At 40.9% G+C, this 24,520-nt stretch overlaps 1 protein-coding gene across 4 annotated transcripts in view; it reads left to right on the top strand.

Annotated features, from left to right (window-relative positions):
• Window positions 1-22,883, top strand: part of AP3M2 (adaptor related protein complex 3 subunit mu 2) — a 97,107-nt gene extending 74,224 nt beyond the window's left edge. For 2 of the 4 annotated variants that reach the window (XM_035003960.1, XM_035003962.1), the window contains exons 3-11: window positions 4,896-5,521; window positions 7,527-7,869; window positions 10,881-11,052; window positions 15,028-15,165; window positions 17,205-17,290; window positions 17,718-17,851; window positions 19,199-19,406; window positions 19,683-19,827; window positions 20,969-22,883. In XM_035003960.1, coding sequence (XP_034859851.1) covers window positions 7,597-7,869; window positions 10,881-11,052; window positions 15,028-15,165; window positions 17,205-17,290; window positions 17,718-17,851; window positions 19,199-19,406; window positions 19,683-19,827; window positions 20,969-21,069 — 1,257 coding nt within the window. In that variant the 5' untranslated portion in view covers window positions 4,896-5,521; window positions 7,527-7,596 and the 3' untranslated portion in view covers window positions 21,070-22,883. Of the gene's footprint in view, window positions 1-4,895; window positions 5,522-5,566; window positions 5,615-7,526; window positions 7,870-10,880; window positions 11,053-15,027; window positions 15,166-17,204; window positions 17,291-17,717; window positions 17,852-19,198; window positions 19,407-19,682; window positions 19,828-20,968 lie in introns of those variants that run through there. The other 2 variants (XM_035003961.1, XM_035003963.1) reach the window with 2 other exon arrangements.
• Window positions 22,884-24,520: the final 1,637 nt, after the last annotated feature.

Raw genomic sequence — 24,520 nt, 5'->3', positions numbered from 1 at the left:
TATGCTATGCTATGCTATGCTATGCTATGCTATGCTATGCTATGCTAGAGCATCTAGGTATATTCACTGTTGGATATTCCTGGGTATAGCATCTAGGGAAGGAGCCATTTGGTTCAATGATTATTTCCCTCAGGAGACCAGAACCAGGAGCCCAGCCTGAGGCTGCTGGAAGAGGGATGCTACTGTCTTCTTGTCAGGCAGGGTTTGGATTTCAGGAACTTGAGATGGCTTTGCTGGGGTTCCTGCATAAGAGGAGTTACAGAGAAGTTCTGCCACCTGGAAGCAGGCATATATCCCAGAATACCTCAGCATATCACATCTTGTGAGCTACATTATTAGTTGATGTGACTCTTTCTGTTCATTTCCCTTTTATTATTCCCAAGTCTTTAAACAAGCTTTGTATAAGTGTCCACCCTGGTCTTTGCTCTCCTATGGGAAATTCAACAAAAACTAGTATGTCTACACTGGTGTTGAAGAGTTAAAGGAATACTGATCTCCGAAGTCCAGCGTGGTGGGGGCAGCCAGTAGCAGGAGTCCCTAAGGGGAAGGTGAGTCTCTTGTTTGAGGGTTAGGGGTGTTGACTTTAGGCTCTCCTCTCCAGAAGGACGGACTCCTTCCATGACCAGCCTTAAAGGAGCTGTTTTTAATTTTTTAAAGGGACCTTGTCTTTTCTTTAGAGTTTCTTCCCATATTGGATTATAAGCTCCTTGAAGACATGCTTTAATGGTCTCTGTGCCCTTAGTGTCCAGGAGATAGTGGGCACTTCATAAATGTTAGTTTAATAGATGAATGAATATATAGTAGACACTGAGCTATACACACTGTGGTTCTCAAAGAGTTTACAATCCAGTTGTGGTGATCAGACTGCATACATGAATGTGTGGCACAGTGTCAAAAGCACTGTAGGTTACATAAAGGAGCTGCGAAATGCTATTTAGTCACAGAAGAGGGAGAAATTACTGCTAGTGTGGGGGCACCCAGCTTGGGACAGACTTCGTGGAGGAGAAAACATATGGCTGGGCCTTGAGGGCTGGAGAGAATTTCCACAAATAGGATGAATAAGAGACAAATACATGCCAAGAAGAGGGATCAGTGAGAACAGAGACTTGGAGAGAAGGCATTCTGTTTCTTCTGTGCATGACCAGTAGTGAGGTTTGATGCAAGGGGAGCATTCATGGATAGGAGGAAGAAGTGTCAAAGCTAGAGAGGGGTTTTGCGGCCCCACTGTGGAGCCCTTAAAAATGTCTCTCAGTGAGCAAGGCCTCTCTTGTCTCAGACCAAAATATTAATAATAATGATACTTAAATAATTTTCAGGGAACCCTGAGAGCTGAGAGTGGCTTCTCACATTAGAAAAACTTCCCAGGGGCGCCTGGGTGGCTCTGTTGGTTAAGGGTCCGCCTTCAACTCAGGTCATGATCTCTGGGCCCTGGGATGGAGCCCAGCACTGAGCCCCGCACTGAGCCTCTCGGTGGGGTCCTTGTTCAGCCAGGGGTCTGCTTCTCCCTCTCCCTCTGCCCTCACCCCCCACCTCGTGCTCTCTCTCTCTCAAATAAATGAATCAAATCTTAAACAAAAAAAAAAAAGAAAAAAACTTCTCAGCAGTGAGAGCTGTTAAACACTAGGATGGTTTGTCAGTGGCAGGTTTAGAAAATCTTTTCCCAGAGATTTTTATGCATAAAATGGACTTGCCATTTGTCAGTGGTTTCCTGTGGCCCCTCTTAATACCATGACAAGATACCCTATGAGCTCCCAAATTCTATGATGTTTGATTAAATTCAAAAAATATTTGAGTGTTGATTTTGGACATGACCCTTGGCATTGCTATGAATAAATTCAGCCACCTCTCCCTCCCCTCAATGTGGTTCTCTTCCAGTGATCCTCAACTCAACAAATGACACTTCCATTCATACAGCTGCCCAAATCAGAAACCTACAAATAATCCTGGATTCCTCATTCTTCCTTACTACTCACTTTCTAATTAATCCCCTTCATTCTACCTCCAAACAAAGACCTCTGGAATTTGTCCACTAACTTCTCCAATCCCCCATGCTGGTTGAAGTCACTAGCATCTCTCATGTGGATTACTGCAGTAGTCTAAATGATCTCCCTACCCCCAAGCTTGGCCTTCTTCAATCCATTCCCCATGCCTGGTCTCTGAAATTTAAATCTGAAAGCCTTTCACTCTCCTGCTTAACATTTCTTCACTGGGTCTCCTGCCCCGGGCTTCTGAGAGAGGCAGGAGGCGTGCAGTCTGTGCCAGACCAGACCGCTTAGATCTTGCTGTGTGCGTGAACTCCAGCTGTGTTACTTACCTACCTACTGGACACTCCAGCTGTGTTACTTACCTACTTACTGGACCTTTGGCGGGTTACCTAAGCGCTCACTGCAGTTTTCTCATCTATCAAAAGGGGATCATAACAGTAGTTCATTTTAGGGTAGTTGGGAAGACTATATAAATCTGGATCTTCCTCTCCTCTGTGAACCTTTAAATTTGGAGTACCCCTGGACTCTGGTCCTTTTCTCCATGCTCATTCCCTTAGTCATCTCAACTGGACTCATGGCTTTAATATCCATATCCTGGTAACTCCCAAATGTGCATCTCCAGCTCAGACCTGTCTCCTAAAGCCTGGACTCATATATATTCAGCTGCCTTCTCAACATAGCCACTTGATAGCTAATAGCTATATTAATTTAATATGTCCAAGGCTGAACTCCTAATTTTTTTCATTCAAACTTCCTCTGCGGAAAGTCCTTTTAATCTCAGTTGCTGGAACTGTCTTTCCAGATGATCAGGCTCAGTTGCCCTTCACTTTTCTCTTGTTCTCTCTCACTCCTCACATCCCATTGACCTGGAAATCCAGCTGGCTCCTCTTTCAAGCTGTAGACAGAATCTGACTCCTCATTCCAACATCTGTGCCTACACCTGGACCAAGCCCCATCATCTCTCACCTAGATTACTCAGCAACCTCCTGACCGGTCTCCTTCCACCCTGGCCTGTCCACAGTCTCTTCTCAGGCCAGCAGATTGATAAGTCAGATGATTTGGCTCCTTTCTCAGAGCCTCCTTTGGCTTCCCATTTCACAACCACTACAAGCCAAAATCTTTATGACAGATTTTAAGATCCTATGTAGTCAAGTCCCCAGCCTCCATTTTGTAACCTCATCTCCTACTTTACTCCTTGCTCATTCTACTCCAGTAGAATCCTTACTCTTCCTGGGACTCCTCAAGCATGCTCTGGTCTTAAGGCCTTTACGCTGCCTATTCCCTTTACTGGAATGCTCTTCCCCCAGATATCCCTATAGCTAACTCCTTCTCCTTCAAGTCTTTGCTCAAATGTCTTTTCTCAATGAGACATACTCTCACTACCCTTTTAAAAACTATAACTTTTCCTCCAGTTCTATGACACTCCTGATCTCCCTTCTGTTTTTTTTCCACTGCACTTATCACCCTCTAACATACTATATACTTTACTTATTGTATTTATTGATTATTGTTTGTCTTCTCCACTAGAATATAAGCTCCACTAGAGCAAGGATTTTTGTTTTATGTTCACTGGTTATGTGCATCCAAACACCAGAACAGTGATGGTACATAGTAGGACTCACTAAATATCTATGGAATAAAGGAACAGTGCATGCCACACAGTGTTTTTATGTGTATATCTGTATATATATGCTCTGTATATATAATTGTTATTATACATTATAATTATGTAACTGTAATTACAGTATATATTACTATATATCATTTTATAAGCAATATATACAAACAATTATTAAGTTCACAACCACCTGGCTCCCATGTATCTTCCTACTCTAGTCCCCCTGCACTCTTTCTCCAATTCTAACTCAGCTATACTTAATTCTCTCATCTTTAGAGCTTTCCACATGTAATCTTCTCTTTGTCCTTCCACCCTTTTATTTGAGGAATTTACGTTCATCTCTCAGGTTTCAGTTTAGGACTTCCCTGACTCTGGGTCAGCCCCCTCCACCAGCAAACCTTGCCCTCCCCCCCATGTGCTCCTTGCTCATCACACTGCTTTGTAATTACTTGCTTCTCATTTGTCTTCTCAGCTAGCGTCTGTGACAACAGACACTATGCCTGTGATGGTAGTCATTGCAGCATCCCCAGCACCCCGCACAGGGCTTGATACATAGGAGGCTCTCAGTAAACATTAATGCAACGAATGAGGAAGGGCCACAGCAGTGATTGCATTTCTGCACCTTTGACACACATTGCTTAGTAACCATGTGCGATTGCACCTTGTGCTGCTTCTTAGGTAATAACAATCGCTAACACTTTTCTAACTCAATGCTCACAACTCTGTGCAGTCGGTACTCTTAGTGCCCTTATCTGAGAAGGGAGGAACTTGAAATTTAGGGAAGTTAAGGTACTTTCTCAAGGTCACAGAGCTGGCAAGTGTTGGATTAGGATTAAAATGCAGGCAGTCTGGCACCAGAGCCCCTAAGCTTATATGATGCTACATCATTCAGCCATTTTAGTTTTGGACTTTCTCTTTTGCTTATTTAAAAATTAGTCAACTATCTGTCCTTAGCAAGTATGTCAAAGAACAATCCATACCACCTTTAATATACGTTTATCATGGCCTTCCTTATGGAGGAGTTGCCACTCATGCTTCCTTTCACGGAAGTGAAAACTAAAGCCGGAGCAGGGTGACAGCCTTGTGGTCTAGATCAGCATTAATACCATTAACACCAGTTTGCCATTTTATCGAACACATGTGATGTGCCAGGCACCTTCCCATACCTCATCTTATAGTTTAACTAAAAGTGAACCTTGTCTGACTTCTACTTCATGACTCTCTGGATCACAATGATTTGAATCACTTAAAATGTATTATAAAAGTCATTAGAACTCCAATATAATTTGCAGAGAGACCTGCCCAACTACCTCATTTTCAGATCTGGGAACTGAGATTCTGAAAGGTTAAGTGCCGTGTCCAAGGTCAAGCAGGTGGTGGTCTAGCTGGGGCTGGAAGAGGCCTCCTGAATCCAAGTCCAGAGCTCTCGATAAGACGCTAAACAGCCAATCACCTTTACTTTCCCCGATGCACATCAATGAAAAGGCAGTGTGTCTCTTTTTAAATGAATTTATCTAATGGAAAGGAGTTATTACTGCTCAAGATTTGTTACCCATGATATGCTATTTGACAAATCGTGCCCTGGAAATCACACTTTTTAGCATCCCCCTCGAGGTACATTCAGGGTTACGCAGGTGGCAGCAGCAGCCACCCCTTTGTGACTGGATGACTAAGGGCCAGGCGGCCCTCAGATTGTTCACGACAGCCAATCAGGGCTCGGAGCCACAGAATTGCACCAATTGGAGATTACCGAAGCCTCAACAAGGGCCAATTGGGGACTCAAAGCCAAGAAGAATGTGACTGGCGGACAGCGATCAATCAGAGGGGGAGAAGCGGATCACCGACGTCCAATCAGAGGCTTTAAGATCTCGGTCGTGGGCGGTGCTGGCGTGAGGCCCACGGGGCAGCCAATCAGCAGGTGAGCGGCCGCCGGCGCGCGTGCGGGGGACGGCCGGGGGGCGGGGTCTGTCTGCGCGTCGGAACGGTGGGTGCTGGCGAGGAGCGAGGCTGGGTGAGGAGGGCTGGCGACCTCTAGGTTGGGTCCTGGCTGGGTCCGGGTTGGGGGCAGCGCGTGCACGCACCCGGCTGGGGTCTGGGGGTTGGGGACTGGGACGCGCGGGGGGCCGGGCCGGACGCGCGGGGCAGGTTCAGAGTTACGGGTTGCCGTGGGATTGACCCTCCCGAGATACAGGATGCGGCGGGGAGAGCTGAGGGACCGAGTACCGGGCTGGGGAGGTGGCCCGCTCCGTCCTGCTGGTTGAGGGAGGAGGGGACACTGTTGCCACGGCAACGCACGTGTGCAGTCTGGCGACCTTTTTCATCGCTTGAACCTGCGCACACCTTAAATGCCCCCCCCCCCCGACCACCCCCGCCCTAAATGGCCTCCATCATCTTTTGCTCGCAGGCAGCTGGGCTGGGACCAGCGCAAAAATAACCTACTTTAGCAGCCGCCTCTCCTCCTCCCCAGCCTGGTTACCCACCTCTTCCCCTCCCTCCAGCTGCCTCGTCCGCGGACAGAGGGATTAAGCTTGCCCTGGGGCACTTGGTACGACAGGCCTTTGCGGTTTGACCACCAGGGCCAGTTCGCAGCCAACTCGTGGAATGGGGTCATTCCCCACAGCTGGGGTCCAGCGCGGGCGCCACATACTGGGGACAGGCACCGTAGAGATGCTGCCGCCTGAGAGACCTTGGGTATCCCCCAGAGAGATTTTTTTAGGGCAGTCAATGCAGAACCTTGTTCATAACAAGTACTCAAGAGAGTGGGGTCTGACTGACTGAATGAAGACCACAGTGATGGCTTTCCATCCGTGGACCAGCATTGTCCAATAGATACATAAAGCGAACCAGATATGTAATTTTACGGTTTTCTAGTAACCACATTTTTTAAAAAGGTTAAATTAGGGGTGCCTGGATGGCTCAGTGAGTTAAGCATCTGCCTTCAGCTCAGGTCATGATACCAGGGTCCTGAGATTGAGTCCCACATAGGGCTCCTTGCTTAGCAGGGAGCCTGCTTCTCCCACTGCCTGCGGCTCCCCGCTTGTGCTCTCTCTCTCTCAAATAAATAAAATCTTTAAACAAAAACAAACAAGGTTAAATTAATTTTAGTATATTTTATTTAACCTGATATATCAAAATATCAATATTAAGTTAATATTAATTAATCTATTGAATTATTGGTATCTAAAATTCCATTTTGAATACAAGACCTTCAAAGTCTGGTGTGTACTTATACTTACAGCACATCTCAGTTCAGCCCAGACACATTTCAAGTGCTTAATGATGGCATTTAGCTAATGGCTGCCATATGAGACTGGACAACCATAAGCATTTCTTTTTTTTTTTTTTAAAGATTTTGTTTATTTATTTGACAGAGAGAGAGATAGCGAGAGCAGTAACAGAAGCAGGGGGAATGGGAGAGGGAGAAGCAGGCTTCCTGCCGAGCAGGGAGCCCGATGTGGGACTCGATCCCAGGACCCCGGGATCATGACCTGAGCCGAAGGCAGACGCTTAACGACTGAGCCACCCAGGCGCCCAACCATAAGCATTTCTTATGTATGTGTGAGTTGTGGCTAAATACATGAAACTCATCAATATTCTTTTGAAACTCTCATCTGTGTGGGGCGCACTGCAATGAGGCAACAAGAAACGGTAAGGCCTGGTCTTTTTTCTCAAGGAGCTTCCAGTCCAGTTGAGAAAACAGACATCCAAAAATTAAGTAGAATTTTAAATGGTATAATTAAGGCAATAGTAAAGATAACCAGGCAGTAGATGATTGGCAAACAGGATGGCTGATAATTATCCTTAGGAATTCTAGGGAGGGATACTTCAGATTCTTACAGTAGAGGAGGACTTGAGTCTGCTCTTGAAGGATGGGTACAGTGTTTTGATTGAGTGGAATTGACCATGCCTTCTTTTATTTTTAGGGTTGAAAATTGGCAGTTCTGAGGCTTTCAGACCAAAGAAGACTTTCCTCTCTCACTGACAATCTCCACCATGATTCATAGCCTCTTCTTGATCAACTCCTCAGGAGATATTTTCCTGGAAAAACATTGGAAAAGTGTGGTCAGCCGTTCTGTTTGTGATTACTTTTTTGAGGCACAAGAGAGAGCGACTGAGGCAGAAAATGTACCTCCAGTTATCCCTACCCCTCACCACTATCTCTTAAGTGTTTACCGTCACAAGATCTTTTTTGTGGCTGTGATCCAGACAGAGGTCCCACCTCTATTTGTTATTGAGTTCCTTCACCGAGTAGTGGACACATTTCAGGTGCGTGAATGTGAGGAGGCTCGTACATGTAAATTATAAAGTGTCTTTATGGTTCTTTTCCCATTGTATTCAGCTTTAATTAAGGAACTTTTTAAAAAATCAAAACTGACATTGCTCACTTCCTCTCCCATCTGATAAGATTCTTGTTTCTGTTTATTGAATTGGCTGCATCTGAAATGACAAATTGAATACCTTTGAACCTGTTGCATAAGAAAGCCACTCTACTTGGAATGATTGTATACCGTCATTTTAGTTCTGGAAATTGGAATTGCCCTAGTTTTTGTTCATAAATCAGAGGAAATTAATTTGGGGGTTTTGTTTTGTTTTGTTTTAGTGGACTTGATGCTAGCCATTGTCAACTACGTTGCTTTGAGTTGCCTCAAAAAGTGATGAGTGTGTAAAGATACGTATATTTTCAAAAGTTAGGAGAAAGCTAAGTAATGCTTGCTTCACTCTCCTTGGCAGGAGTAATTTGTGAACCCAAACTTCATCTTGGGTTTGGGGTGCTTACCACAGCGTGTCAGTGATGAACTCTTGTTGCAAACAAGATTGGACAATCTTCTGTTCCTGTAAAGATTTTAAGTAACACATTTTACAAGACACGGTTTTCACTTTGAGTTTTTCTTTCAGGAATAGATTTGAAGATCTTGGGGGAGCAGGGTATAGGGGAAGTATAAGTAAGTTATACCAGAATGTCAGCACCATTTATAGCAGAGGATTTTAGGCTGCCCAGACTCTGAATTCAAACAGTGGGATCCTTCCCCCTAAAAGAATTGCTCAAATTCTGTTACAGTTATTTGCATAACTCAGTAAGTGAGAAGCAAGGGCCCTTTGGTTTAACTTCTGTGTCATGTGAAGTCTGGAATTGGTCATATGAATACAGAAATTGTGGAATTAGAGAAGAGAATGACTCCGATATGACAAGGAAATTAAAAAACAAGTCAAAGAGCCCTTTTATTTGCAGTCATATCTGTATCACATGTCTAGAACAGCATGTATTTCATAATTTTTTTCCCACCAATACTTGCTGGTAGCACGATTCTGGGTTTCCAGTTCTCATGTGGCATACCAGTTGCTCCCCACAGTAAAAACTTGGGAATTATAAATCCCAGTATGTGAAGGAACTAGAAGTAGAAGAACCCAGTATTATGACCTCAAACTACTCTTGTTGGGCCTTATTATGATTTCCACATATGATACTTTACCCCATTCTAAGATTAGCAGTCCCATTGGTGAAACCCAGCATTTGCTTCATACCCCCATAGCAATATTATGTAATTTATTATAAGACAGGAAGTGAGAAAGGTTGCTTAATCTAGTGGAAACCACAGAGGAATTTGGGATAACAGTCAAGTAACTAGTTTGGAAGTCTGGGACTTCAGAGCTTGTCATTTTTGAAGGATTTGTTAAAAGCAAATGGACATACCCTGATTTTAATGTCTTCTCTCTGGCTGCATTATTTTTTTAGTACTGGAATATGATGGAAGAATTCCAGCTGTAGAATTGCAAATGCTTTTGCTATAGCAATTTGTCATACTTATATTCTTTCCAGTGACTCAGTTCACATTATGTCTGATTTATAAAATCTCGTGAGGTGTCTTATTTATTTTTCAAAAGAAAAGCACTCTTGGGAAGGAAATGTGTTACTTTTTCCCCCCCTTAAATCCTTGTTTTTAAAGAAGAAATCTTGTTTTAGAAACACATTCCTGACTCTTAAGTGTTCTTGGATATTGGAATGTCTCTGATATTTGCCATTATCTGATGTAATTTAGATCACAGCTGTAGTCTGTTCAGTTATGGATGTCATGATTTTAGGAGCATATTGGGAAACTAGAGCATATTCAAAGAAATGGCAAGGTTGTGGAACAATCTAGAAACCATACCACAGCATGAACAGTGGAAGGATCAAACAGTTTGGGTGGGAGAAAAAAAATGGAAGTGAAAGCTTGCAGCTGTCTTCAAATAACTTGTGGGGCTGTTATGTAAATTTGTTCTGTAAGGCAGATCTAGGAAGCAAATTTCAGTCTAGCAAAAGAAAGAACTTTCTAATAATCAGAGCTTTCCATGAATAGAATGGGCTTTCTCAAAAGGGTGAATTTCCCTTCAGGGGATGAATTCAACGAGGGTTGTATGACCATCTCAGAGGTCCTGGAAAAGATGTGACTGACGTTGCTAGAAGGGGCATATCAAATGACTACAAGCATTTCTTTTAATCATCATGCATCACATTTTATGAAGTCCTTTTTGTTTACAAAGCACTTTCACACATACTATCATTTAATCAGTCATGCTTAGTTCTTAAAACATCCATGTGCATCCAAGTGGTATTATCCTAATTATACTATTAAAAGAAAAATCAAAACCCGAATTAGCATGACTCTTCTAGTAGGTGACAATAAGGTTACCACCCAGGTCTTCTGATTTGGAATCCAGTATTTTTTCCACAGTGTGGATCATTTAGTATCTCAGTCTTTGTTAGTAAAAGGACAAAGCCTTAGAATCCTAGCATCTTAGTGTAAAGATGATCCAAAGAGATTTTCTGGTGCGCTAGTTCATCTCCCTCATTTCATTTTATTTCCCTCTCAGTTCGTATTTGCTGCATGAATGTTAAGGAATAGCACAACAGAAGGAGTTAAAAAGATTTTTGGGTCCAATCTATGTCATATCAAGTATTATTATTTTGCGTAGTTCTTTCAAATTCTTGTTCCTAAGCACGTATGATAGTCTAGATTCAGTTTTGTCTAGTTGAAGAAACTAACCCAAAAAAGTTAAATAACTTTCTCTTAATTTATAAAAGAAGTTAGTAATGACACTAGTACTATAAGCCAGTCCAGTGTTCTTTCTGCCTCCGCTTAAGAGAACTGTGGTTATGCTTCATTCCCTTATTGTAGAAGAATATCCCAGAAGCACTGTGTAAACACATGGACAGGCCTAGATCCTTATTCCTTAGGAAGATTCTCTTTATTACAGTCTCTGAATGATCTACATTGTATATATTGTGTTTTCATCAGGATTATTTTGGAGTCTGTTCAGAGCCTGTGATCAAAGACAATGTGGTTGTGGTTTATGAGGTACTAGAAGAGATGCTTGACAATGGGTTTCCATTGGCTACCGAGTCAAACATCCTCAAAGAACTGATAAAGCCTCCCACTATCCTTCGAACAGTCGTCAACACCATAACAGGTATGGAGAAAGGGGAAACCCACAAAGAGCTGCTGTCCTGGATGTGGCTTCCTCCCTCGTTGTGCATTGTTTTGAGTGCTTGTCTTTGGGGCTCTCAGATGTCCAGGTGCTTTAATTTTGCTCATTATAGTTTTTGATTATGACCTGAAATATGTCTTTGTTATGTAGAAAATACCCTGATTTCAATGACAGAATAAAGTGTGCTCCTTTAAAAAGAGGTTTTTTTTCTGATTACAGAAGAAACACTTGATTATTATAGGAATGTCAGATACAGAAAAGCACAAAGAACTTGAAAATAACTTTTTTAAAAAAAGATTTTACTTATTTGTCAGCGAGAGAGGGGACACAAGCAGGCGGAAGGGGCAGGCAGAGGGAGAAGCAGGCTCCCCGCTGAGCAGGGAGCCCGATGCGGGGCTCAATCCTGGGACCTTGGGATCACCACCCAAGCCGAAGGCAGACACTTAACTGACGGAGCCACCCAGGCGTCCCAAAAATAACTCTTAATCCTGCTACAGTTTTGACATACTTTTTGTCTTTTCTAGACAGATGAATAATGAATAGATGCATAGAATTTTGAAAAATCAACTCTTGTATATTTTTTTATAACTTTCATCAATATTTTGTGAACATTATCCCCTTATGATACGTTTTCTTCTACATGATTTTTAGTGACTTTATAATTTTCTTCCATATGGAATAGACCTTAAGTTATTTACTCAGTCCGTGTTTTTGATGTTTCTGATTTTTTGTTCATTTAAATAACAAGGAATTAACATTCTTATACTTAAATCTTTGTGTACATGTAGGATGATTTGTTTTCAGTACTAGCAATGGAAGTACTAGATCAAAGAGCGTGCTCATTTTAAGAACTTTAATGCATTGTGCCAAATTGCCCTTCAGAAAATTTATACTTTCAGTAGCAGTTTCTATGCATCCTAGCCAACCCTACTATAATTATTAATTTTTTCAAAACTTTGGCAATTTAATAGTTTAGTCATATCTTTTTTTTTTTTTTTTAAGATTTTACTTACTTATTTGACAGGGAGAGAGCATGAGAGAGCGCGAGCGAGCACACAGCAGGGGGAGCTGGAGAGGGAGAAGCAGGCCTCCCACTGAGCAGGGAGCCCAATGCAGGGCTTGATCCTAGGACCCTGAGCCAAAGGCAGATGCTTAATGAGCCACCCAGGCGCCCCAGTTTAGTCTTATCTTATGTATATCCTCATTTTTTATTACTAAGGAAGTTAAAACCCTTCGAGTATTCATTGACTATTCTTCCTCTATTGTGAATTACCTAGTTGTGTGTCCTTTGCCCAGTTTTTCTTTTGTTGTTGAAATGTGTTTCTTTTTTCATACTAATTTAAAAGAATTCCTTTCGGGACACTTGGGTGGCTTAGTCAGTTAAGCGTCTGACTCTTGATCTCAGCTCAGGTCTTGATCTCAGGGTTGTGAGTTCAAGTTCCAAGTTGGGCTCCATGCTGGGTGTGGAGCCTACTTAAAAAAAAAAAAAAAAGGAAAAATTCCTTTTATTTAAGGACATTAAACTATCATGTATGTTGGAAATACTGGAAATATACATGGTAGTTTGTAGTTCTGTATATTTTTGATCCTCTGTTACAGATATTTTCTCACAGTCTATGTGAGACTTGTCATTTAGCATTGTTTACAGTGTGTTTAGCCACATTTAATTCTGATTTAATCATATTAATCATTCTGCTTCATTCAGCTTTTATATTTTGGCTCTTAATACACAAACAAGGGTTTGCATGGCATTTTGGCTCTTGCTTAATATATAAACAAGGGTTGCACGGCATTTGACAAACTGATTGAAAGATAATTTTTAAGAAGTATGAATATGCAAGAATACCTGGGAATATTTTGAAAAAGAATTACAAAGCCACTGGACAGATTTGTCTTGTCAAATATCAAGCTATATTAAGTTCATATAGTACAGGAGACAAAAACTCATAGATAAGCTCTAAAAGCCAAGACAGTTTTGAAAATAAGTATATATTTTTTATTTTATTTCATTTTTTTAAAGATTTTATTTATTCATTTGACAGACAGCGAACACAAGCAAGGGGAGCAGCAGAGGGAGTGCAAGAAGCAGGCCCCCCCCTGAGCAGAGAGCCTGATATGGGGCTTGATCCCAGGACCCTGAGATCATGACCTGAGCTGAAGGCAGATGCTTAACTGACCCAGACGCCCCAAAAGTAAATATTTTTTAAAAAGATCGAGAACAGGAGAGAAAATGTGTCCCATTGGATAGATACAAGATACATCATATATATAATTTTTAAAACGTAGTATTGGCCCAGTAATAGACAAATAGATGATTGAGATAAGGTAGAAAGTTCAGAAACAGGGCGCCTGGGTGGCTTAGTTGGTTAAGTGTCTGCCTTTGGCTCAGGTTATGATTCCAGGGTCCTGGGACAGAGTCCCGCATTGGGCTCCCTGCTCAGCATCGGGAGTCTGCTTCTCCCTCTCCCTCTGCTGTGCTCTCTCCCCGCTCTGTCAAATAAATAAGTAAAATCTTAAAAAAAAAAAAAGAAAAGAAAAGAAAAAGAAAGTTCAGAAACAGACCCTTGCTTTTGCAGAAATTTGATATACATAGATCATATATCAAATCAGGGGGCCAGGGTAACATATTGTATTAGGACAATCAGCTTTGGTAAGAACAAAATGAAGTCCCTCTACCCATTCTGTACACAAAATAAATTCTAGCAAGGTCAAAGAGTTAAATACAAACCTTATAATTGTTAGAAGAAAACATAGGGGAGTGTCTTTTTGATCTCAGAGAAGGGAAGGTCTTCTTTTTTAAAAAGTGTATTTTTTTCTAGTTCTTTTATGGTTTCATTTTGTACTTAATTCTTTAATCCATTTGGAAATTAATCTTGGTATACAATGTAAAGTAAGGCTCCATGTTTATTTCTCCAAAATTGTCTACCAGCTTTCCTAGCGCCATTTGTTAAATAACCATTTTCCCTGTTTTAAAATATTTTTGTCATGTACTAAGCCACTGTGGATTCTTTGTTTTTAGGCTTCCTGCCTTATCAAACTGCTTTAATTATTATAGCTTGATGACATGTTTTAATATGTGGTGCCTCTTTTTAAGAAAACACATTGGTTGGGTTTTTCAATATTCTGGGTTCATTTAACTCTTAAGCTCTTTGTTAGTGCCTGAATCATTTATGAATACTATGGAGTCATTTTTCTGAATCTCTCTTAAATCTAGAAAAAGGTACCTGAGAGTCATTTTTGAAAAGCTGAACTGTTTTGCAAACATGCTGAATATATGTGTGTGTTTAATGTTCCTTTCTTTAGGTTAAAAACATCCAGGTTACAAAAGAAGGAAATAGATTTTAAATTAGTTATAATATTTCAGAATTACAGCATAGAACTTTTGGATTAAAAAATATTTTTTATTCTTGTCGGGGGTGGGAAACGGAATTGATTTACAACTCTTATAGACAGGGAAAGACCTAATTTGTATTCTTTTCCTAAGATTCAGTATTAGTAGTAGTAAAATGTGTGCATTTTAATAACTAGCATAAATGTACTTAAGAACCTACCTTGAACTAGAATATTGTTTTTACCCATGAAAATTTTATATTAATATGTAAATCACCATCCCTGCTGAAAGCCAGTACATTATTTAAGCTACAAGCTATTGTGAAATTTGAGAGACAAGTTCAAGTTTCTTTCAAAACCAAAATATGATATCTGTTTCTCAGGTAACTTTTTAACCTTTATTCTGCTCAAAGAAGCAGACCAGATGGCAACAAGTTTTTAGAATAGACTACGTTACCCAGACAGAAGTTGAGACAACTCTTACGTTTTTGTTTTTGTTTTTTTATTCTCCAATTGAGTGCATGAATAATAGGAACATAGAAACTTCTAGGGAAGTGTTCTATGATTATTAGATAATTGGTTACATCTAATTATCCAATTGGAATTACAGTCATATTCATTATCTAGGAAGCACCAATGTGGGTGACCAGCTTCCTACTGGACAGCTGTCAGTGGTGCCCTGGCGAAGAACTGGGGTGAAGTACACCAACAATGAGGCCTATTTTGATGTGATCGAAGAGATTGATGCTATCATTGATAAATCAGGTAAGTGCTTTTAATCTGTTTTCAGAACTAGAAAGTAGAAAGAGTCTCCTTCATACAGTGCTTGCTAGTATCAGAATTATCCCCCATTCAAGATCATTCATTTTAATTTTGTGCCTACTTTGTGTCAAGCACTGTGCTAGGTACTGGGAATAGACTTAAATATTATGATGCAGATGACATGATCATATTTGTAGGGGCCCCTAAAGACTCAACAGAAAACTGTTAGAACTAATAAACAAATTCTGTAAAGTTGCAAGGTATACAATCAACATAAAAAACAGTAGCATTCTAAATACAAACAATGAACTATGCTAAAAGAAAATTAAGAAAACAGTCCCATTTACAAAAGCACCAAAAAGAATAAAATAGTTAGGAATAAACTTAACCAAACTCGTACTCAGAAAATTATAAAACACTGATGAAGGAAGTTAAAGAAGACACAAATAAATGGAAAAGCATCCTGTGTTCATGGAGTGGAAGAATTAATATTATTAAAATGTTCAGAGGCACCTGAGTGATTCAGTTGATTAAGCGTCTGCCTTCAGCTCAGGTCATGATCTCAGGGTCCTGGGATCGAGCCCCACGTCAGGCTCCCTCCTCAGCAGGGAGTCTGCTTCTCCCTCTCCTTTTGCCCCTCTCCCGCCCCGCGCTCATGCTCGCTCTCAAATAAATAAATCTTTTAAAAAAAAGATTCTCTCTCTCTCCCTCTGCCCCTCCTTCTCCCTTCCTTTTAAACAAAAATAAAAAAATTTTTAAATTTTTTAAAAAGTCCATATTACCCAAAGCAATCTATAGATTCAGTGTAATCCCCATCAAAATCCCAATGGCACTCTTTACAGAAATAGAAAAAACAATGCTAAAATTCATATGGAACCACAAAAGACCCCAAATAGCCAAAGCAATCTTGAGCAAGAACAACAAAGCTGGAGACTTCATACTTCCTGATTTCAAAATATATTACAAAGCTACAGTAATCAAAATTATTACACTGGCATAAAAACAGACACATAGGCCAATGAAACAGAATAGAGAGTTCAGAAATAAAACCACGCATTTACAGTCAACTGATCTTTGACAAGAGAACCAAGATTATACCATGGGGGAAGGATACTCTCTTCATTAAATGATGCTGGGGAAACAGAATTTCCACATGTGGAAGAATAAAATTGGACTCTTATCTCACACCAAAAAAATACAAAAAACAAAACTCAAAATGGATTAAAGACTTAAATGTAAAATGTGAAATCATAACACTGCTAGAAGAAGACACAGGGAAAATGCTTCTTGACACTGGTCTGGATAATGGCTTTTTTGGATATGACACCAAAAGCAGAAGTAGACAGGATTGCATCAAACTAAAAAGTTTCTGCACAAAAAAAACAGTCAACATAGTGAAAAGGCAACCTGTGGGAGAAGCTCAAGGAGACGGTGTTGAGTGAAAGGAAAGAGAAGTTCAGAATTGTGAAAAAGCATGGGCATTTGAAAGCTGTGCAAAGAAAGGGAAACCCACAGAAAGCACTGAGGAAGTGGAGCTAGAAAAATAGAAAACTAGGTGAAGTTAGGAGAAAGGAGGGTTTTACAAAGGGAGAAGTGGTCGACAATGACATGCTACAGAGAACGTCTATAGGATAAAGATGAAAAGTGTCCATTTGATTCATTGGTGACCGTAGGGAGAGCAGTTTCTGCTGTGAAGTTTTCTGAACCATTGGTTACGATGGTACCCTGTTTGATTCTGGTACTAGATGGAAAACTTCTTTAAGCTAATAACTGTCTCATTAATCTTTTATTCCCATTGCTTCATCATAGTGTCTCATATTTGATATGCAGTTGATAAATGTTTAGAAGGATGGACCAATGCATTGGGTAGATGAATTGAATAGATGGACAGAAGGAAGGAAGGAAGGGAGGGAGGGAGGGAGAAGACAAAAGTTGGGGAAGAAAAGAGAAGATTAAGGTGGTAGGGAGGAAATAAGTTGGTTGGGAAAGACAGAAGTGTTGAATAACCTCTTACTGTCTTTTTTGCCTTGTTCCTATCTCAGGTTCCACAATTACTGCTGAGATCCAGGGGGTCATTGATGCCTGCGTCAAGCTGACTGGAATGCCAGACCTTACTCTTTCCTTCATGGTAAAATCCTAAACCACAGGTTCAGATCTCGGGATGGCAAATTAATTGCTTCTGGAAAGACAGTGGTGAGAATGGAATGGAACAGTAAATAATTAAGGACAGGGGTGCCTGGGTGGTTAATCAGTTAAGCGTCTGACTCTCGATCTCAGCTGAGGTCTTGATCTCAGGGTCGTGAGTTTAAGCCCCACACTGGGTTCCACGCTGGGTGTGGAGCCTACTTAAAAAAAAAAAGAAAGAAAAAATAATTAAGGACAGCCACAAAGCTTGTATCAGGCTTGAATTTTCTATAAGTAGGTACAGAATTTGTGTGTGTGGGTGTGCGCGTGTGTGCGCACATTTAAATAAAGACAGCATCTGAATGAGTTTCCCAAAAGCAATATGGGTGTTTAATTCCTACTAATTGCTTTTCCTTGCCTGGTGACTACAGAATCCCAGATTGTTGGATGATGTCAGCTTCCATCCTTGTGTTCGTTTCAAGCGCTGGGAATCTGAGCGTATCCTCTCCTTCATCCCTCCTGATGGAAACTTTCGCCTGCTCTCTTACCATGTCAGTGCACAGAAGTAAGCAGCCCTTATAATTAAGAATAGAATCATATGTGTATATGTGGAAACAGTATCCGTAGTGATTAAGGACTCAGGCTCTAGAGTTACCTGCGTTCACATTCCAGTTTCTGTACTTACTAATCGGGTAACCTCAGGTGAGTTGTTTAACCTTCCTGTGTCTGTTTTCTTATCTGTAAGCGGAAAACAAAAAAATGGGCCTTGTTTGAAGATTAAATAAAACAGTCTAAATAGTGCTTAACACAAAGCTGGTGCTCATTTAAGTTTGCTGCTGCTGTTTTTGTTACTGTATGTCTAAACAAGAACACTTTTCCTCAAATTGGAATCCGAGTACACCTGTATTCAATCCCCGTGACCCAAAAAAGCATTAAACTATGCTATGAAAAATCATAAAAGGCAGTCATTTTTGGTCTTGAACATTCTCTTTAATATCTCTTCAAAGGACTTGAGAAGCCCTTAGTATAAGGTGTGTAGTAGAAGGAATACAGACCGAAGAGAGCCATGACACCTCAGATCCACCAATACTTCCCTGTGGGGTTTGGAATAAATAATTTAGGAAAATATCTGCATGCCTGAGAGCAAAGGCTCTGGGCTCAGACTGCCTACATTTAAACCCCATCTTCAGTACTTATGATGTATGACCTTGGACAGGTTACTTAATCTTAGTGAAGTAAAAGGACATCATTATTTATAAAATCAGGACAGGAGCAGTACCTACTTCATACTTATTGGGAGGATTAAACAAGATAATGGAGAAAGAACATCTAGCATAGTACTGGCATACAGGAGTGTTTAATAGATATTAAGCACTATTATTGCTTTGGTATTACTCTGTGATTTCTCTATTTCCTGTTCTGTCCTATCATGACAACCTACCATACGTACCTCATCAGATTTCATGAGGATCAGAGGAAGTCCGGTAAAAGCACTCCCAAGATATTATAAAAGGTCCATGAGGTATGAATAGTACTCTCCCAAGTACAAATAATTATCGGTCACAGGTCATAAAGTAAAACACAGAGATATGGTGACTCCTAATTTTTATCTCTAATGCCTTTCTCATAGTAGGCTTAGTATACCCTTTGGTTTTTGTTAATATTATTCAGAGTCATTGGAAGAGTTAGTTCACTAACTAGACAGCGTCTTAGCTTTACAAAAAGAAAAAATTAAAGATTACTGGGTTTTTTTCCTGTGCCTTTTTTTTTTTTTTTAATATAAGGAGTAAAGAAGTAGGTAAGGAAGGAAAAGCTGTCAATGGGGCAAAAAAAAAAAAAAAGTATAAAAGAAGAAAATGTTGCCATTTTTCCAGTATAGTAATGAAATGGGTTTTTTGTCTCTCTTTTCCAGTCTGGTGGCAATTCCAGTATATGTCAAACATAGCATCAGTTTCCGGGACAGTAGTGCACTTGGACGCTTTGAAATAACAGTGGGACCAAAGCAGACTATGGGGAAGACCATAGAGGGAGTGATTGTCACCAGCCAGATGCCCAAAGGGGTCCTGAATATGAGCCTCACTCCATCTCAGGGGACACATACATTTGACCCAGTTACCAAGGTAGGAGGAGAATAAGCCGGAGGTTTCAAATTGCTGATATTAAATAGAAGTATTTCTGCAGGAGCTCTCCACATAAACATTACACCTTGTTGAAAGGGAAGCTTAATCAAAGGGACATCCTTTTTCTCCTTGAGATAATTTATGGGGACAAATAGTTTTCTCTCTTGAAAACCACTTTAGAGGCAGCTTGTAATACTGTGAACAGATGCCCTGAGGTTAGAGCTCAACCACCTCAGATGAAGGGTTCCACTGTAACTTCTTTCTTTTTCTTTAAAGATGCTGTCGTGGGATGTAGGAAAAATAAATCCCCAAAAGCTACCAAGTTTGAAGGGGACCATGAGTCTTCAGGCTGGAGCTTCCAAGCCAGATGAGAACCCCACAATTAATCTGCAGTTTAAGATCCAGCAGCTGGCCATTTCTGGTGAGTGACTCACAACTTAGGTGGCTTCATGAGAACAGAAGTGGCTCTCTCCAGTAGGACATAGATCTCAGAATGCCTTCTGCTAGCTCCCTATTTATGGAGTTTGGTTTCATTACCTGATAGGTAATCTTGAGTAAAATCTTCTCTAGCATTTCTGGGGAAAGTTCATCATCCTTACTTTGAAGTTGGCTGAAGTGATTTGACTGCCAATATATAAGACACAGTTGAGAAGGAAATAGTGTGGGTAGATGGAGTGTTGGCAAGCAGGTGTTGAGTCATACTGGGGTTGTCAGTTTGGGGTCCCAAGGTTTTCAGGATGGGAAGGCTTCTGCGTTCTCAGCTGGTAACTGAGAAGAATAATTTCCCCTCCTTTCCCCCAGATTCAGAGGGACTTTCATATTTGCTTTTATTACCATGTGGAACCCACATCAGCCCGCTGAGGTCTGCACCTGTCTCAGGCTGGTGATGATGATAGTCACTGCCTACCAGGCATTTACTATGTGCCAGGCACTGTTTTAAGCTCTTTCCATCTATGTTATTATTTAATCCTTAGAACAACCGTATAAGGTAGATAGGAGATGACTTCAGCTAGTTCCTATTTTTCTTTATCAACAGAACTTGTCTAATTTAAGTGGTTAACGTTCACTTCAATTATAAACTCTTTCATCTTAAAACACTTCACAAATTTTAAAGCCCTATACAGTATAAAATGTGTTTTGTTTATTAGTACAGTGAGAATACTTAGGAAGCATTCATCATTAAGTTATATTTTATTTCATTCATTAATTTTATTATTTATTCATGTATTCCATCCAATAACTTGAGAAAAACATAGAAGGGTCTTATTCTTTCCTTATCCTCATATCAGTCTGCATGTAACTTTCTGCCCTTGCCACTTTACAAATAGGTCTTCCAGTAGGATAGCTTTATGTTGGAGCAGTTTTTATTATCAGTGTATGGACCAAGAGTCAAAAACCTGTGAGCTTTAGGAAAGTGAAATAAATAAGGGACAATTATTATTATTTTTCTGGTTCATTGTTACAACTGTCTCTATCCCACTGATCCCTCTGAATTAAAATGGATTTAAACATAACATGCTACATGCTCCTTTTTGAATAATGCCTATCTTCCTTCCTTCCAGGACTCAAGGTGAATCGTCTGGATATGTATGGAGAAAAGTACAAACCCTTTAAGGGCATAAAATACATGACCAAAGCTGGAAAGTTCCAAGTTCGAACCTGAAGGGAGAGTTTTGCAAAAAGAACAGTCATGAATGCTTTTTCATTTCTTACTTGTCTAAAAGTAAAAAATACCAGCCTGTCTCCTAGGTCAGTATCCCCTTCTGGACCCACCTGCTCCCTTTTTTCCTTAGCCTTCAGTGCCATGGAACTAATCAAGGGAGAGAAGGTCGCCAGGGAGAACTGGACAGAACTGAAACACAATCAGCACCAACTCAGTTCTGCGAGAAGAGATGTGTGACGGAGGGTAGAGACACTTGATGCCATATTTGACTATTCTTAACGTGGCTACCATAGAAAAAGACTAGCATTTGTTACTTGCTTGGCTTTAATGATCTAAGCCAACGAACGACCTCTTTTTGTTTTTTAAGGTAGAAAGATTAGAAAGAAGGAAAGAAAGCTTGGAAGAGTATGAATGTTAGTCACAGAAAGGCCAGTTAAGGATCTGATCTATGAGGGAGAAGAAAGGAAACAGTATTGAAGAAGTATGAGGACACAGGCTCAAGTGAAAGGGGCAGGAAAAGTAGTCAAGCCCCACATGAAGGAGGGTTGGAAGGAAAAGAGTGGAGTTGGTTTCTTTCTGATCCCTCTACTTTGATATCTATCTATCTATCTATATAAAATCATCAGTACTTCTAGAAGTGAACTGGAAACTTCTTAAATTTGAGTCCACTGATGACATGGAAAACCCCAGTAGAATCAGATTTTCCCTTGAAGACTATGACGATAACCGACCAGTTTTCAGATACTAACTACTGTTTGCCTTTAGCAATTGGTCTGTCATCTTCTGTGAGAAGGTGACCTGCCCTCTTCCTGGCGGAGGCCGCCTAAAATGCCCCTTTTCTAACCCAAAACAGTTTACTCACTTTGCATTGCAGAATTCACCAGGCTTTTTCCTGTTACCCAAGGACAATTTCAGAAAAGCCAATCCCATAATCCCAGGGCAGCCAGATTTTGTGTGTCACCATGTTGGAGTGTAGATGACCAACTCCTTCCTCATGAAGTGCATCACAGCTGTAACCCAGTGACTCCTTATTTATACTTGTCAGTGCTGGACTAGTGCTGGAGTCTTTAAAAATTTATATAGAAGACAGGTTTTAAAATTTTTGTTGTAGCTTAAGGAGTGATACTGTGCTCTGCTTAATGCATGGAGAAAAATGAAGACCTCTCCAAACCCTACAATTTTTCTCTAAAGCCCTGTTTCCAAATCCTTCAGCAATTTTGTTTTGCTAGTTTTATCTCCCTACTTCCTGGACTTGTTTTTGCTGCAGAGTAATGTTGCTTTGTGGTTTTCCTCTGGGATAAATTGTGCTGTATACAAACAGGTGTGTTTCATACTCCCATCACTCCAGAATTTGTCCTGAATGACTATGCCCTGCATACATACCTGGCAGGGTAGGGGAACAGCCCTGCCTATGATTCCAGAATACTCGGAATTACTTCTTCTGAGGGCTCTGAAGGATTTTAAGGTTTCCTAGGTCATAGGAAAACAACCAGTCTTGGTGCCTGGATATTTTTAGGTTTGTAAATCCAGCTGTGATATTTCCTCCCAGACAATTCATCCTAATTTCAAGGGAAGAACTTGAGGAGAAATCAAGTATCTAGGGTATGGGACCTCCAGGCCTTAGCATGTGAAGTAATGTATCACCCTCGTAGCAGACCTCTGGAGCCCAGTGGAGCATCGCGGCGACCACCCAGCAGGGTGTCAGCATAAGAAGTGCAGGCCGTCTTGGTTGAGCTGTTCGATTCCATACGTGTTTAATATGTGTGGAAGTATCTCCTGTGTTTAAATCGTAATAAAGTTTGAGTTTTACCAGTCGTCTGTGTCCTAAGTGTCTTGTTACTGGGACTAACAGTAGTGTTATGCCAGACAGGCCTCGGTAGAAGCACTAAGAAATAAATCAGTTCGGGAGGATCTTACTACTTGTGTCTTTTCAACCAGTAGACCTAACGCCATAGGTATGGTATGATTCTCGTTACCTCTGGAAATAGGGGATGTTGGCATTGTCATTTTTCAGGTTGTAAGAACAAAGGTGAAGATCAGTCATTTTTCCCCATTAAAGACCAGCCATTAAAGCTGCCAATGGCTATTCTGGTGCTTTCCCCACGCTCTTGATCTTAGGTTTGTCAGTTTGGGTGTGAAATGGAAGATAAGTCATGGGCAGTCTTTGTAAAAAAGTATGGACACTGCTTGTTATCCCATATCCGTACTGATATCCTTTGGTAAATCCGTCGTGGCCATGAAAAGACGTTAGGGCTTTTTCTGTTTACGAACTAGTGTTTGGTATTTATGAATACTCCATCCTACCTGTCTTGGTCGTTAACATGTCTTCCCGCGCTCTGGCTGTTCTGGTTGTGCTGTGGTGTGACCAGGTGCATTTTATAATACATGTACTTTCCTCTGTGGCCAGTAGGTGGTGACTCAGTGCTAGCAATGAGATTAATTTTTTTTAATTGTTAGAATTTTAAAAGAACTGAATTTGAAACTCTTAAACTTTCCCCCAAGATTCCGAGTACTGGGGATGGGGTGAGTTTTTGGCTTTTGCAGTTAAATGTGAAACCAAAAATTTATGACACTCTTTGATAACCAGACTTAAGATCGGAGCTCTAGGAGGATAGCAGTTTCCATCATCTGAGTTCCTCTAAGTCTTTACCCACTAAAATGTATTGCACAGCTACCTAAGAATCTTTGTCCTTCAGATCTGTTAGTGTCTATTTGCTTTATTAACCAGCTGGGGAGAAGGAACTATTTCATTTCCCCCCTTATAACCCTTTCCCTGGCCTGCCTAGTTCCAGACATTTTATCCTAAATTTCCTAACCCACACCGGATAATGATGTGTGTTGTTCTTTGAATGTGTTTCAATGTAATTCAAAGGAATCTGCGGGGCCGGGACTCTGCCTTGCAGCTTGGTCCGCGGTCTCTTGTGTCTTCATCCAGTCTTTGGTTGCCGGGACCTCACCCAGAGGAATGTTGGGGCCTGTCACTTGGCGTTTCCATCCTAGGAGGCCTTGCTGCTTCAGTTCATTTCATTCATCCAGGTCTCTGAAGAAAGGCTTGTCATGCAAAGGGGATGGGGCAAACCCACTGAATTCCTGCCAGAGATGTGCTCGCTGGGAGTCCTGCCTATTGTCCTCGAGCAGTGTTTGTCTAAAATGGCCGAGGGACACTTCTATCTCAAATAAAACCTGCCACTTGCACGGGAAACTTGTGCGGGAGAGCTCTAAGGTGGAGGAATCTGTGGCTTCAGTTTCTGTGATCTGCATCTATTTAACTGCTCCGGGGGCTTGAGGATTTCAGGGAAGTTTGGGTTTTGCTCCCCTCTAACTCAAGCTCGTGGGCTTTAGAGTCTCTTCTGTGAGCTGAAACTATGTACTTTTCTTCTAAGAACCTCTAAACTGAGCAGTTCTCACAGCCTTTCAAGAGATAGAGACAACTGCAACCACCTTTTCTCCT

This window comes from Mirounga leonina, unplaced genomic scaffold, assembly GCF_011800145.1.
Source record: "Mirounga leonina isolate KUSES-001 unplaced genomic scaffold, KU_Mleo_1.0 Mir_128, whole genome shotgun sequence".
In the NCBI taxonomy this organism is placed as follows: Eukaryota; Metazoa; Chordata; class Mammalia; order Carnivora; family Phocidae; genus Mirounga; species Mirounga leonina.
The sequence above is the reverse complement of the archived record's forward strand: the minus strand, read 5'-3'. Positions and strand labels throughout refer to the sequence as shown.